A 16,204-nucleotide genomic window follows, 5' to 3' on the forward strand; every position below is an offset into this window, starting at 1 on the left:
CACAAGGCGCGAACAAAGAAACGACTAATTACACACAAATTTGCAATAACTACAAAACCAAAACCAAATAGAAACACACAATAACACATACACAACAAAATACGCAGCGGAAATTTGACAAAGAAACGAACGGGAAAACACTCAAACTTTGATGCCGTGGAGAGATCGAAGCAAGCCCCGTCGCTCGAGGGACCGGAGATGTTACTCGTGTTACTCGCTGAAGCAAAATTCATTCTGCACACATTACACTTGAAGCGTATTCGCTTTTCTAGAACCTTTTTGTGTTTGTTTAATTTAACATAAATCTTGGTGTTGCGATGCCCAGACATGCACTTGTATTTTATGGGAAGTGAGTCTTGATTTCGTGATTGTTTCTTCAAAAAAGGCTTCTTCCTCACTGTCAAGTTGCAACTGGACCTTATTTGTCCCATATTACTTCTGGATTGTTCAGTTGCAAAAGAGGAAGCACTTCCGTTTCTAATGTGAATATCATCTGAATATTCCTTTTGAGAAGCACATTGTGAATCTTCTGTGACAGATGAAACGTTGTTATGTTGTCTGCCATTCACATTCACAGGATAGACATCATCTTTGGTGGCGGAGGTAACGAAACGAAATCAGGATAAAGGTCCCAATGAACATCCGCCGCGTCGCGGCTTTATTTAAACCGTCGAATCCTTCCGCTGTATCACTCCGCCTCGCCCCGCTACGCTGCGGTCACGGTCACGCTAAACATGCAAGACACCAACAAATAAAGCAACTACAGCATATATGTCTATAAATGATAACAATAGAGCATATGTGAGCAGCAGAAAGAAAACAAGACAGAATACCAGGAAACCAATGACCGTTCAAACTCTCTTGGCACAATGTCATGTTGACTAAACTCGAAAGCATACCAAAACTACAACAGCACTCAGTAAAAAGCATACCTCCGCCAGGCTGCACAGTTTATGTTTTGTATCTCACTAAAAAGGCCGGATCTGGATTCAGACCTGAACCAAAATCTAATCAGTTTGTTCTTGTCACCGAATCAACTCATTCACCGAGTTTTGTCATAACTCGTCCATAACTTTTTAAAAATATGTTATATATCGCTTTTCGCCTGATCTGTCAATGGGGGTGAGTTGGTGATGTGATGTTGCTTGATGTGATGGGGGTGAGTTGCTTGAAGGATGAAGTGGGACAAATCGTTGTCGACCCAGATGGAATTAAAGGAAGATGGAAAAGATATATGGAAATGCTGTTGAATACAGAGAATGAATGGGATGGCAACATAGAGAGTAACCCAGTTTTAGGACCGGCAGAGAAGGTAACTGAGAAGGAAGTTGAGGAAGCGATAAAAGCAATGAAGAGTGGAAAAGCGGGAGGGCCGACGGGAGTTGTGGGAGATATGTTGAAGGCAGCAGGAAGTTGGGGTGTGAAGAGAATGACAGAGATCTGTAATCTGGTGGTGAAAGAAGGCTGCATTCCAGTGGATTGGGAACTGAGTACCCTCGTCCCTCTATACAAGGGGAAAGGTGACCCTCTGGAGTGTGGCTCGTACCGAGCGATAAAGTTATTGGAGCATGGAATGAAGGTATTGGAAAGGGTGTTGGAGAGGAGGATAAGGAAGAAAGTGAAGATCGACGAAATGCAGTTTGGATTTATGCCAGGAAGAGGAACGACAGATGCGCTTTTCATTGTGAGGCAGTTGCAGGAGAAGTACATGGATAAGAGGAAGAAGTTGTTTTTTGTGTTTGTTGATCTGGAGAAAGCATTCGATAGGGTTCCACGCAAAGTATTGACATGGGCATTGAGGAAGTTAGGAGTGGAGGAATGGTTGGTCAGAGTAGTGATGGCAATGTACAAAAGAGCGCGCACAGCTGTAAGGACGAAGGACGGGAACAGTGGTGAGTTTGAGGTGAAGGTGGGAGTGCATCAGGGGTCGGTACTAAGTCCACTACTATTTGTAGCTGTGATGGAGGTGCTGGCTCAGAACGTAAAGGAGGGTTTACCGTGGGAGTTGTTGTATGCAGATGATCTGGTGTTGATTGCGGAAAGTATGGATGGACTGAAGGAAAAGATGAACAAGTGGAAGGAATGTATGGAGACAAAAGGTCTGAAGGTGAATATCGGAAAGACAAAGGTGATGGCAAGTGGTAAAGCATGTGGTGAGGTGGAAAGAACTGGGAAGTGGCCGTGTGCTGTGTGCAAGAAGGGTGTCGGAGTGAACTCCATTCAATGTACAATGTGTGCTGAGTGGGTTCATCAAAAATGTAGTGGTCTGAGAGGGTCATTTACCAGTGTGGCAGCTACATTCAAATGTAAGGTGTGCACAGAGGGAGCTGCAGATGGAGGAAATGTTGAGTTGGATCTTGGAGACGGCGTGAAGCTGGAAGGTGTGAAAACATTTTGCTACCTCGGAGACATGCTGAATGGAGAAGGTGGATCAGACTCGGCAACGGTTGCTCGAGTGAGATGTGCATGGAAGAAGTTTCGGGAACTGAGTGGCGTGCTGATGAGGAGGAGAGTGTCGCTGAAGCTGAAGGGAAAGGTGTATGCTGCATGTGTGAGAAGTGTTATGATTTATGGGAGCGAGACATGGGTAATGAACGTAGAGCAGCAACGAAGGCTGGAAAGGGTGGAAATGCGAATGGTTCGATGGATGGTCGGAGTATCGTTGAGAGAGAGGAAGACAAATGATGAATTGCGAAAGATGATGGGAATATTGCCTGTGATTGATGCTGTGAAGAGTAACAGGTTGAGATGGTTTGGTCATGTATTGAGGAAGGATGAAAGTGACTGGTTGAGAAGAGTGATGGAAGTTAATGTCGAAGGAAGTAGAGGACGGGGAAGACCGAGAAAGACTTGGCTAAAGATGGTGGAAGAAGAAATGCGGGCAAGGGGGTTAACAAGGAGAGATGCAGAAAATAGGGCAAAATGGAGAAGATTGTCATGGGGACCGCAAGGCTAACCCCTGCTCTAGCAGGGAAAATGGCCTTAAAATGCATGTTGTTGTCAATGGTGAAGAATCACTTTGAAATTAAATAATTCTCGTATCCAAATCCACATTGAGATCTTGACCAAAATCGAATCGAATAGTCCTTGTCACACACCCAGCTGGTCCACCAAGTTTCGTCCAAATCCGTCCACAACGTTTTGAGATATCCTGCTATGTATCGTTTTGCCCATATCTCCAAATGGTGAAGAATCACTTAAAACATTCGAGCAGCCGGATCCGAATCCGGATCTTCACCAACATCTAATAATTTCGTTGTTGCCACATACACTACCTCTCTGCCAAATTTCGTCCGAATCCATCCACAACTTTTTGAGATATCTTGTTCACAAATAAACAAACAAAGAAGCAGACAAACAAACAAACAGAGAAACAAACAAACAAACAAACAAAGAAACAAACAGACAAACAGGGGTGAAAACATAACCTCCATCCACCTTCGGTTGCGGAGATAACAAATCATCAAACACGACTGTATGGTGGCAAAGGTCAAACGGCACATGTGCAGGAAGAATGAAAAACTTACTCCTGATGTGGGTGGTGCTCCAGCTACCCCTAAACCCAAAACCCCGGAATTGGAGTGAGACCCTGCGGGACCTCCGGGAAAGGCAGAAGTCCCTCCGGCATGGCAGGTCATGCTGGCAGCACCGTCTGCGGGTGGGGCTCCACCCATGGACTGCCCTCCACCGCGTTGAGGTGGTGGTGAAACAAGTAGACTGCTGTCCAATTGCTGCTTGGCCAAATGTGGTCCTGCCAGGTAAGAAGACAATTCATTATCAGTGCATGTGATTACAGCAGCCCAACGAAAAACTATGAATGGCAAGTTAAAAATAAATGTTCATTTGTTGTTGTTTTTTTAAACACAAGTGTCCACTTCACTACTGTACAAGATTTAAAATGATTCTTTCACTTTCTCGATTCTTCTAATTCCATCACTACTATCTCTCAAGGTCCCAATTTTCTCCCCTACCCTTCATTTTACCTGACTTTCTTGGAACAAAATGGAGGCTAATGGAAAAGGGAGGCGACAGAGAATAAAAAACAATTCGGTAACAGTGGGCAAGTAGGGCAACATGCAGATGGAACCACCAAAGGTATGAATTAGAGAAGGAAGAGAAGAAACACAGTAAGTACCCCTTGGGAAAAGCAGTGGGTTGAGGGTGGGGGAGGTAGGTTATGGAGGTAAAAAACAGATGGTGGGTGGGAATGGGGGATAGCATTAGATGGTGGTGAGCCATCAATTTGAAGGCCTGTAAGAAAGAGTGGCAGTAACAGCCTCAATGAAGGTTCCACAAATGTGGGAAAAGAGGAACCATTGAATGGAGGTGTGCAGCAAGCCTGAATGTTTGGAGCTACTGGAAGACCACGTGTATCCTCCTGGAGGACCTGGAGAGGGTTGGAGTGCTGAAAAAGCAGAGGGAGAAAGGCTGGAGAAGCAGTAAAAAAGAAAGAGAGGCTCCAAACCTGTCTGTGATGCAAGAGCAACATTAAAAACATGTTCCATTTGTCAGAGCAGTAGATTCTCCAAACAGGTAACTGATGCTACTCCAGACTATGTATGTAATGGAAACATTCCTCTCACAGGGTATCCCTGCCTCTTCTGTATCCCTCCCAGGCTATTTACATTTACGTTACTTCAGGCGAGACACCCTCCACAACGGCAGGATTTCTGTTTACGTCAAGAGCTCCATCCATGACTGTCCATGTCCACGTTACATGCTAATCCCTCAAAACACTTGACAAACCTCTGGCTGCACATTACATTTGGAAAACATCTGATTATCCATGTGATATACTATCCACATTGTGATGAGGTTTGCATATGATATACATCTGTCTTTCTGCCAACACAGACCTACAAAACGTCACTCTTCCCAACTCTCAATTTCTCATCTGTGGTGATTTTTACTGCAACAATGACAATTGGCTGGAAGATACCATTGAAACAACCATCCACAGCACTGTGGCTCAGTTGTTCTGTTCGTTGATGGGTGTGACACAATCAGTGAACATCCCAAGCCACAGCTACACAAATGATACATTCTCCCTTGCTGAACCTGGTACTGACCCCTGCAATTCCTCTTCCACCCACCTGGCTCCTCTTATAATGTTACTGCACTACTACAAATCTCTCTGGTTGTTGTTCAAAACCTACAACAGCACCGCAGAGTTTGCTTATTTGGTCAGGCTGACATGTTGGAACTGCAATGTGTCCTCTCGCAAAAAGACTGGTCTTCCATTTCCTCCGCATCCAATGTTCACTCTGTCTGGGAAAGCTTTCATAAAAGTCTGCTCTCCCATTCCCTCATGCATCGGGTTATTCCGTATTTTAAGCAGCGCTCATATGCATCCGCTAAACCTGGGATAATGCATCGGTTATGAAGCATCTTGCATTCTCATCATGGGAAGTTAACCCAACTGAGGGCAACCTGATGTTATGCAATAAGGCTTAAAATAAATGCTCGAAACGTCCATGTGTTGTCCGATTGCCCCACTGGCAGAGCCTTCTATCCTCTGTCACCTCACTTCCACAAGATTTGCACACGTAATAAAATAAAATTTAAAAAATCGCTCAAAGCCTTACCTAAGCGATGCCGGCAAACTTGTGCAAAAAGACGCAGTTTCCTGAGCGCCTCCTCATCAACACCTGGCCTCGGTTGTGAAAACCAATCGTCCACCGGCTGATCGGATACCTTGAGGGCCGTACTGCGTCCCACCCGCAAGATTCCCTCACGGAAGATCTTTGTGATGGGCCGATGCAGGCCCAGCCGACAATTCTAAAATCAGCAAAGGAAAAAAGCTTGGAAGCTAAGTACAGTTTCCAGAATAACCCACAACACACCATTTTGTACTAGAACACAAAAACAAGCAAGCATACACATTGTGTTCTACCTCATAGACGGTGCCTAGATCGCGAAAGAAGGTCCTTGCACCGTGAAGCAGGGCATCGTTATCAGGACAAACAACCACATAGGCGATGTCGCGAGGTGCCACAAAGGGCTCGAGTAAAAGCTTCTCCCAAAATGAAAGTACGAAGGGAGAAACCATGAGACAGTCCCTGTCGTACCCCACCAAGAGATGTGGAATGGGCAACGGCTCTGGTGATTCTTCTGTGCCTGCAAAGTACAGCAGATAGCCACATATGGTCACAAGAAAAATGTTCAGGAACCTCAAAAACAACTCAAATAAAAGTTTGCAAAAATATTAAGAGGATGTTTTAAGAACATTTAGGTTGAAGAAGATGGATGAGCAACATTTCCTGCTTTTTTCTTTACAAGGGAATGTTGTGAAGTGGCTTCAGCTTTTACCACGAGACGTACTGTACAAACCTCATACTTAACGGTGTGAAGGGGGATTAAAACTCTCCATTTTTGAGTACTGTATACAGTCATGGCCAAAAATATTGGCACCCTTGCACTTTTTTCAAATAACTCACAATTTTCTCGAAGAACAAGTTGAAATTGACAAAAGTAGTTCGTCTCAGCAATCCTTTATTTCACGGTTAATATTACAGTATTACAGAACCCTTGTTTTTAATTCAGAACTTAATTTATCCTTTTAAATCAGAAAATAAAAAGAAATGGCATTGACGAAATTATTGACACCCGAGACTTAATTTTTGGTAGCACAGACTTTGGACAAAATAACTGCAGTCAAGCACTTCCTATAGCCATGAATGAGCTTCCTACATCTCTCCACTGGCAGTTTGGCCCACTCTTCTTGTGCAAACTGCTCCAGTTCTCCCAGATTTAAAGGGTGCCTTCTCCCTACTGCTGTTTCCAGATCTCCCCACAGGTGTTCAATGGGATTTAGATCTGGACTCATTGCTGGTCACTTCAGCATTTTGTCTTGATCGGTGCTTTTTGAAGTGTGTTTGGGGTCATTGTCCTGCTGCAAGACCCATGACCTTCGACGGAGACCCAGCTTTCTTACACTGGGTTGAACATTGCACTCCAAAATGCCTTGGTAATCTCCTGATTTGATGATGCCATGCACACATTCAAGGTACTCAGTGCCAGAGGCACTGAGGGCAGCAGAGCAACCCCAAAACGTCACTGAACCTCCTCCATGCTTGACTGTAGGGAAGGTGTTCTTTTCTTTGAAGGCCTCATTTTGTTTTCTGTAAACATAGAGATGATGTGCTTTAACCAAGAAGCTCTAATTTGGTCTGATCTGTCCACAAGACATTCTCCCAGAAGGATTTTGGCATGTTCAGGTGTGTTTTGGCAAACTCCAGTCGGGCTTTCTCAGCAGTGGGGTCCTACTAGGTCTCCCACCATAGAACCCCCTTTCATTGAGTTGGCGACAGATGGTGCAAGGGTGAAACTGTCGTACCTTGTGTCTGAAGTTCAGCTTGAATCTGTTTGGCAGTTGATCGAGGTGCTTTCTCCACCATTCCGACAATCCTTGGCTGCAATCTTCGGTCAAGTTTTCTCTTGCGGCCACGTCTAGGGAGGTTGGCTACAGTGCCATGGGCCTTAAACTTCCTGATAACATTGCGTAGGGTGGACACAGGAACATCATTGTCTCTGGAGATGAAGTTGTAGCCTTGAGATTGTCCATGCTTGGCTACAATCTTGTGTCTGACCTCCTCAGACAATTCCCTGGTTTTCTTTCTTTTCTCCCTGCTCGTTGCGGTACACCCAGTGACACAAAACAGCAGAATGACTCCTTTTCTCGATTCAAACTGGTTGAATGAGTGATTTTTATATTGCAGGCACCTGCAACTCACCACAGGTGAGTTCAATTCCAAAGTAAAGGAGAATCACCTGCTTGATATCTAATTATTTCTAACAACTTCTAAAAGGTGCCAATAATATTGTCCGGCCCATTTTAGGATTTCTGTGTGGAATAAGCTAAGATTTAGTAATATTTTCAACTTTTTTTGTTTTGTTCAACTGCAAACCAAAGAAATACAAATGTGGATACCAAAATATTTTTTAATTTAAACAATTTTCTGGAAGAAATGGTGCATTATTTGAAAAAAGTGCAAGGGTGCCAATATTTTTGGCCACAACTGTACAATACCAGAGGTTAGTTTAGTGCTGTACCCGAATCGAGTTCCCCAACTCTACGTGGGTGAGTTACCCTTCCGAGCCGAGTCTGAGTCAAGCTGGTTTTACCTGTCAACTGGGAAAATAACTGATATTTTCCTGTCACATGAAATGAAGACCTTTCATGCATTTCACGCTACAATGGAGAAGCGCAAATTTAACACCGAGTGAGTATATTTGCCTTTTTAGAGAGGTTCCAGTACAAGAGGACACAAAAAATGCTCGTGCTATATGCACAGAGTTACCAGTCACACCGTAGTGAGTAACAAGCAATGCTACTGGTAACTGGTAAGGGGTAACTCTGTGCCAGCAAGTGCAGTGTAGGTCTACGCGGTTCTTAAATACGGCAATGTACTTTAGCATCCACAATTCAACGCAAAATATATTTCGGTATTTGAAGCAGATTTCAAAAGCGGACGAACTTCAAAATGTTTCCCAAAACCTGCAAGCACGGTTAAAGCAGGACTTGATTGGGAAACCAAGCTTGCAGGTTTTGGGAAACACTGAAGTCTGTCTGTGCCGCTATTGAGGAAATATTGAAAAACGGGTGAAGGTAACACCAGTTTGTGGAGACAACGATGTTGAGGCCAGAGCTTATTTTCAAGCATGGTTGACTTGATAAGAGTGAGTGTAAAACTTCCAGCTCATCTAATTGTATAGACATAATAAATAAATAAAGTATAACAAGTGAAAATGAAGAACACCGAACCAATGTTGCTTATGTACTGTGTTCGTGAGAAAGTTGTTCGTGTTTGCGGTTTATGAATTCCTTGTGATGAGGTTCGATGCCATTGCTGCTGCTGCTGCTGCAAATGAAATATGATTGCGATGATGATGATTTGTGGATCATTAAGAGTTGATTTATTAAGATCATCCCTGCGCATCGTAAGAGGTGACTAAGGGTTGGCGTCAGGAAGGGCATCCGGCCATAAAAACATTGCCTCAAACAGGGAACCATGATTGTCATGGGGCCCGCAAGGCTAACCCCCGTTCCAGAGGGGAAAATGGCCTTAAAACGATCATTCATTCAATTTCATAAGAGTTTGGTCAGGGATGATCGTTTCATCTAGATTTGTTTTTGTTGATAGATATAATAACTCATTGAGCAAAACCAGCAACGGATGAATCGAAGCACCAAAACTTACTACTACGATAACAGATCACCAAACACAGAAGCGTTCTCCTTAAACTTCACATCTGAGAAGCTAAAAAGAGTGGGACAAGAACACTTATCGGACCAATTTGATCTGAATTAATTTGATGAACCGTATTCTTTACAGAGCGTTGTTGCTGCCGAAGCAGATTCTTGACGAGAGTTATACTAGGTGGTTTGCCACTGCCTTCCCAGCGTTGTTTGTCTGTGCCCTTAACCTTATAAATGTTGAGCATCAAGCAAGGAAGCAGCATGTACCATTCTTAAAGTCTTGGCTAGGGCCCTGACAGGGATTAAACAACCACCGACCTTCCAGACTCGGAGTGAACGCTCCAACCATTATGCCACCAAGTCGGGTTCTTGTCAGACTAGCGTAGTGCAAATCAGGAAGTCCAGCAACCTTCATCATGGAGATATGCATGGTATGACATTTGAATTTATAACTCATGAGCACATAACCTGGATCCACCGTGCTGGTCTTCTTCTTATTGTGTCCACGGACAGTCTATACATGGGCCAGCCAAAACTGGACACATTTTTGCACCTTGTTGTTGAATTCGGCAAGATCTGCAACAGTGGTGCAAGGGAATTATTTTGTTACCAGGCTGGTGTAAGGGAGGTATTTCCCAGTAGCGTGTGGAATATTGAGGGAATGGTCTTTGACAGCATAATTACACGAACTGTGGAAATCCCGCGAAATGAAAAATGCGACTGAGTCCTCAACCCCTTTCTTCTTCGGGTTTGCATCCTTCCTTCCCTCCCAACTGCAATTTCACATCATCCCCCCCCCCCCCCCCCCATCTCCTAGCTCAGCGTTCCCCCGCTCTCCCAACTCAGCGTTCCCCCGCTCTCCAAACTCAGCGTTCCCCCGCTCTCCAGACTCAGCGTTCCCCCGCTCTCCAAACTCAGCGTTCCCCCGCTCTCCAAACTCAGCGTTCCCCCGCTCTCCAAACTCAGCGTTCCCCCGCTCTCCAAACTCAGCGTTCCCCCGCTCTCCAAACTCAGCGTTCCCCCGCTCTCCCAACTCAGCGTTCCCCCGCTCTCCCAACTCAGCGTTCCCCCGCTCTCCCAACTCAGCGTTCCCCCGCTCTCCCAACTCAGCGTTCCCCCGCTCTCCCAACTCAGCGTTCCCCCGCTCTCCCAACTCAGCGTTCCCCCGCTCTCCCAACTCAGCGTTCCCCCGCTCTCCCAACTCAGCGTTCCCCCGCTCTCCCAACTCAGCGTTCCCCCGCTCTCCCAACTCAGCGTTCCCCCGCTCTCCCAACTCAGCGTTCCCCCGCTCTCCCAACTCAGCGTTCCCCCGCTCTCCCAACTCAGCGTTCCCCCGCTCTCCCAACTCAGCGTTCCCCCGCTCTCCCAACTCAGCGTTCCCCCCGCTCTCCCAACTCAGCGTTCCCCCGCTCTCCCAACTCAGCGTTCCCCCCGCTCTCCCAACTCAGCGTTCCCCCGCTCTCCCAACTCAGCGTTCCCCCGCTCTCCCAACTCAGCGTTCCCCCGCTCTCCCAACTCAGCGTTCCCCCGCTCTCCCAACTCAGCGTTCCCCCGCTCTCCCAACTCAGCGTTCCCCCGCTCTCCCAACTCAGCGTTCCCCCGCTCTCCCAACTCAGCGTTCCCCCGCTCTCCCAACTCAGCGTTCCCCCGCTCTCCCAACTCAGCGTTCCCCCGCTCTCCCAACTCAGCGTTCCCCCGCTCTCCCAACTCAGCGTTCCCCCGCTCTCCCAACTCAGCGTTCCCCCGCTCTCCCAACTCAGCGTTCCCCCGCTCTCCCAACTCAGCGTTCCCCCGCTCTCCCAACTCAGCGTTCCCCCGCTCTCCCAACTCAGCGTTCCCCCGCTCTCCCAACTCAGCGTTCCCCCGCTCTCCCAACTCAGCGTTCCCCCGCTCTCCCAACTCAGCGTTCCCCCGCTCTCCCAACTCAGCGTTCCCCCGCTCTCCCAACTCAGCGTTCCCCCGCTCTCCAAACTCAGCGTTCCCCCGCTCTCCCAACTCAGCGTTCCCCCGCTCTCCCAACTCAGCGTTCCCCCGCTCTCCCAACTCAGCGTTCCCCCGCTCTCCCAACTCAGCGTTCCCCCGCTCTCCCAACTCAGCGTTCCCCCGCTCTCCCAACTCAGCGTTCCCCCGCTCTCCCAACTCAGCGTTCCCCGCTCTCCCAACTCAGCGTTCCCCCGCTCTCCCAACTCAGCGTTCCCCCGCTCTCCCAACTCAGCGTTCCCCCGCTCTCCCAACTCAGCGTTCCCCCGCTCTCCCAACTCAGCGTTCCCCCGCTCTCCCAACTCAGCGTTCCCCCGCTCTCCCAACTCAGCGTTCCCCCGCTCTCCCAACTCAGCGTTCCCCCGCTCTCACAACTCAGCGTTCCCCCCGCTCTCCCAACTCAGCGTTCCACCGCTCTCCCAACTCAGCGTTCCCCCGCTCTCCCAACTCAGCGTTCCCCCGCTCTCCCAACTCAGCGTTCCCCCGCTCTCCCAACTCAGCGTTCCCCCGCTCTTCCAACTCAGCCTTCCCCCGCTCTTCCAACTCAGCGTTCCCCCGCTCTCCCAACTCAGCATTCCCCCGCTCTCTCAACTCAGCATTCCCCCGCTCTCCCAACTCAGCATTCCCCCGCTCTCTCAACTCAGCATTCCCCCGCTCTCCCAACTCAGCATTCCCCTGCTCCCTGCTCCCAAAATCAGCATCCCCCCCCCTGGTCCCAACTCAGCATTCCTCTGCTCCCAACTCAGCATTCCCCTGCTCTCCAAACTCAGCATTCCCCTGCTCTCCCAAGTCAGCATTCCCCCGCTCTCCCAACTCAGCATTCCCCCGCTCCCCCAACTATCCCTCACAAGGATTGACACAGACTGATTAGACCTGTAGTGACCTCGAGCCAATATGCAAGGTATCACTCTGGTTTCCAGTTTTTCGTTATTTTTGTCTATTTTTGTTTCCAGTTTTTCATTATTTTTGTCCATTTTGGTTTCCAGTTTTTCATTACTAGGGCATTGCCCGTACTATATCTATATCTAAAACTAGCAGAGGTACCCGGCTTTGCACGGGAGTGGGAGGAGGAGGGGAGGGGGAAGAGGAGGGGAGGGGAATGGGGGGGGAGGGGGGAGGGGGAAGCGGGGGAGGAGGAGGGGAGGGGGAAGAGGAGGGGAGGGGAATGGGGGGGGAGGGGGAAGGGGGGGAGGGGGGAGGGGAAGGGGGGAGGGAAGGGTGCGGGGGTGCCCAGGGGAAGAAGGGCCCCTCCCCTCCCCCTCCCCCCTTTCCCCTCCCCCCTCCCCCTTCCCCCTCCCCCTCCCCCTTCCCCCTCCCCCTCCCCCCTCGTTCCCCTCCCCTTCTCTTCCCCCTCCCCTCCTCCTCCCCCTTCACACCAGGGGGGTTGACTCAGCCTGTCATCCCACCGAGGTCGGAAGTCGGAACTCATTGTCGTCAAATAAATGTAGCCTGTATGTTTCACTCTTTGTCACATGCCGTTGGTCCCATGTCAATCGGATGAAGTTGAAAAATTAACGTTACGAAGGTTCTCTGGGACGTACTGATTCCGAATAATGAAGTTGAAAAATTAACGTTCCGAAATACGCTAATTACGCTAACAGAAGCGCTGGAGGGAGCACTGCGCTCCCTCCCTTAGATTCCCTCCCTCTTCTGCTAGCGCTAATTACGCGTAACACACTAATTTTAAAACCCGAAGTTTTTTTAATTTTAAGGTGTGCTGTAGTCAGAAGCGCTAGAAGCGCTGCGCTCCCTCCCTTCGAATCCCTCTCTCTTCTGCTAGTGCTAATAATACGCTAATTTTAAAACCCGAAATTTTTTAAATGTTTATGTCTCCGTGACATTCCTGGGACCATCCCGAGTCGAACAGTACTTTCCGCTCGCAAATCCGTCCACGGGTTCTCGAGATCTTAGAGATCATAGATACATAGATCAGGACCAACTCTACTTTATATATATAGAAGGTGTGCTGTAGTCAGAAGCGCTAGAAGCGCTGCGCTCCCTCCCTTCGAATCCCTCTCTCTTCTGCTAGTGCTAATAATACGCTAATTTTAAAACCCGAAATTTTTTAAATGTTTATGTCTCCGTGACATTCCTGGGACCATCCCGAGTCGAACAGTACTTTCCGCTCGCAAATCCGTCCACGGGTTCTCGAGATCTTAGAGATCATAGATAGAGGCCAACTCTACTTTATATATATAGATTATATCCCCCCCCTCTATTTACATGAAATGGTTTGGTCCAAAGCGAACGGCTTGCGAGTACAGTGACAATCCCCCCCCTCTATTTACATGAAATGGTTTGGTCCAAAGCGAACGGCTTCCGGAGTTTGGTAAAGAAATCGCCATCGCGTGCACAAACGCGCAGGAAAGCGAATGAATCGCAAATTCGTTTTTATTAGTTTTAAAACATAGTTTAACGCCAACATAGTTTGCAAACGTGAAATAAATGAATACGCTCTCAAATGTGCCATCCGAGGCAGAGTGTGTCCGCCACGTTCGGCACACGCGATAGTTCGCTGCTCTCTGATTGGTTGAATCGTTTTTTGGACATAGCTCGGTAAGTAATTGTCCGATTAATATGAAACCTTGAAAAGGCACATCCTCGGGTCCCCAGCAATATACCTGGCAAGTTAAAAGTATATCGGACCCGTGGTTGTCGAGAAACAGCGGTCACAGACAAACAGACGTACAGACGTACAGACGTACAGACGTACAAACGTACAGAGATTACTGGAATTATAGATAGATTTTCATTCATTTGTTCTCCTGTGACATCAAGAGCTTTCCGTCTCTAAAAGCCACGTCACAAGTCACAGCCCTCCAGGATTCCGCATGCAGCATCACTTCACCTCCGATCACGTCGAATAAATAAACAAATAATAATAATAAATAAAAACCCACTTTTGATTCTGACCAACCCATTTTTCATCACCTCCTAATTACCACAGATGCATTAATGGAATGGAGTCTGAGGTTCCCTTTGTAGGGGAATTTGTTAGTTTTCAAAATAATTATGTTTTCTCGGCAGGTTAAGTGGACGAAAAGGAAAAGCAAATGATTCCTTGGACGGAATTGACAGAATAATTACCGATAGTGATTATATTATTATTTCTTTACTTCTGGTAGGTGTTCGAACCAGCGATACTGAGAACGTTGTGCTTCCACTCACAAAACGCATTATCAGAGTGCTCTTTTGTATGCCTCAAATGTTCAGGAAAACATAGTGGAAGCATTAGTAAAGGAGAGCAAGGTTCATTTGTAAGGGAATTCAAATTTGCTTGTTTTTTTGCTATGATTTTCCATTAACAGCATAGTAGTCACGAACTAGTAAGACTCGGCAAAGTACATCAATGGAAAGGAAATTCTATACAATGACAAAATTGATTGAATAGTTTGTGAAAAAAAAAAAAAAAGACAAATATATATATATATACAGACTTGGCATTTAATATGGAATATTTCTTTTGTGGGGGTGAACTTACTTTTCAAGATGACTTAGAACCAAAAGTTCATTGGAATTATGTTGAAATTATTCTAGATTTTGTTAATGTGACCTTTAAAAGAAACAAAAACCACATTTGACATTTCAAAGCAAATAAATTGATCCTTGAAAGTGATGTAAACTGATATCGAACTCAATTCACGGACAGTACTGTGTTAAACTTCTGTACGTTTTCCAGAAGTATCTCTTTATTTTGCACATTAGCCAAAAAAAAATTCAACAAAAACAAAAGCTAAATTATGACTGGGATTACGGACAGTAAAATTACAGTTCAGTACTTCGTGTAACCCCCACGAGCATTCAGGAGAGCACGTACACGTCGAGGCATGCTGTTCACGAGATCTGCCAAGGTTTGGACAGGAATCGCTTGCCATGCAGTTACAATAGCCTGCTGCAATTCACGCACAGAGGTCTGCTGCTGGTCCAAGTGGTCGATTTGACGCGTTAATTCTGCCCACAAGTTCTCTATCGGATTCATATCTGGGGACATGGCAGGCCACTCCATATGCTCTACACCACGGTCAGCAAGAAAGTGTTAGATCATGCGAGCACGATGAGGCCGTGCATTGTCATCTTGGAAGACAAAGTTTCCTCGAAAGGCTGCACGAGCAAATGGAAGCAATGTTTCTTCCAGAATGACCCTGTACTTGAACTGGTTCAGGTTTCCATTCAGAACAACCAGGTCAGTTTTGCCCCCTGCATGAAAAGCAGCCCAAACAGTCACCCCACCACCTCCAGCTTGGACTCTTGGCATTATACAATCTTCGTTGTGGGCTTCATGCACTTGTCTGCGCACTTGGCCATGGCCATCTTGACGATAGACCAGAAATCTAGACTCGTCACTGAAGGTCACGTGATTCCAGTGTCCTGGCTGCCATTGACGGTGCTCTCTGGCCCACTGCAATCGGCGCTGGCTGTGTTGTCTGGTCAGGCGTGGCTTTCTCAGGGGATGCCTGGCACGAAAGCCTGCTTGAACCAGTCGTTGGTTGACTAGCCTTCTGGATACAGGCACATTTGTCAGTTGCTGCCACTCAGCCCTAATCCGATTAGCTGACTTGGTACGGCCATTGCAGACTAACCGGTGCAGCTGGCGATCATCCCTCCTTGTGGTTCTGCGGGGACGTCCTGGCCTCAATATTGGAGTAGGGACACCCCTCTGAGCATTTCGTTTCAGGATTTTTGACACCTGACTTTGAGTGATGTCATACTGCCGAGCAATAGCATGCTGTTTCATGCCAGAATTTCGTAAAGGCACCACTCCATGACAAACAGCATTGTCACGTTGACGGACCATCTCCAGAGGAAGCGGCAATAACTTTTGTAGACGTGCAGCAGTTGTTTTCCACTAATACAGAACGCAACAACCCTTATATACCCGATTGTGAAGCCAATCGTCAAATGTACCTGTCCTTACATTTTGTCACGCCACCTGTGATATAATCCTGTTATTGACTTCTTGCTGCGAAAGACAATCAGTGACATGGTTCTTTCAACAAAGACATCACCGAAGGGTAAAATAAACTC

At 47.1% G+C, this 16,204-nt stretch overlaps 1 protein-coding gene across 4 annotated transcripts in view; it reads right to left on the bottom strand.

Moving 5' to 3' along the window:
* The window catches only part of LOC137429121 (mediator of RNA polymerase II transcription subunit 13-like), a 302,240-nt gene that overhangs the window by 58,243 nt on the left and 227,793 nt on the right, over nucleotides 1-16,204 (bottom strand). For all 4 annotated transcript variants that reach the window (XM_078779570.1, XM_078779572.1, XM_078779571.1 and 1 more), the window contains exons 20-22: nucleotides 5,894-6,117; nucleotides 5,586-5,778; nucleotides 3,528-3,751 (exon numbers count right to left, since the gene is read on the bottom strand). In XM_078779570.1, coding sequence (XP_078635696.1) covers nucleotides 3,528-3,751; nucleotides 5,586-5,778; nucleotides 5,894-6,117 — 641 coding nt within the window. The remainder of the gene's footprint in view (nucleotides 1-3,527; nucleotides 3,752-5,585; nucleotides 5,779-5,893; nucleotides 6,118-16,204) is intronic.

The sequence above is a fragment of the Myxine glutinosa genome, chromosome 6 (genome assembly GCF_964187855.1).
Source record: "Myxine glutinosa chromosome 6, kmMyxGlut1.1, whole genome shotgun sequence".
NCBI classification, from domain to species: Eukaryota; Metazoa; Chordata; class Myxini; order Myxiniformes; family Myxinidae; genus Myxine; species Myxine glutinosa.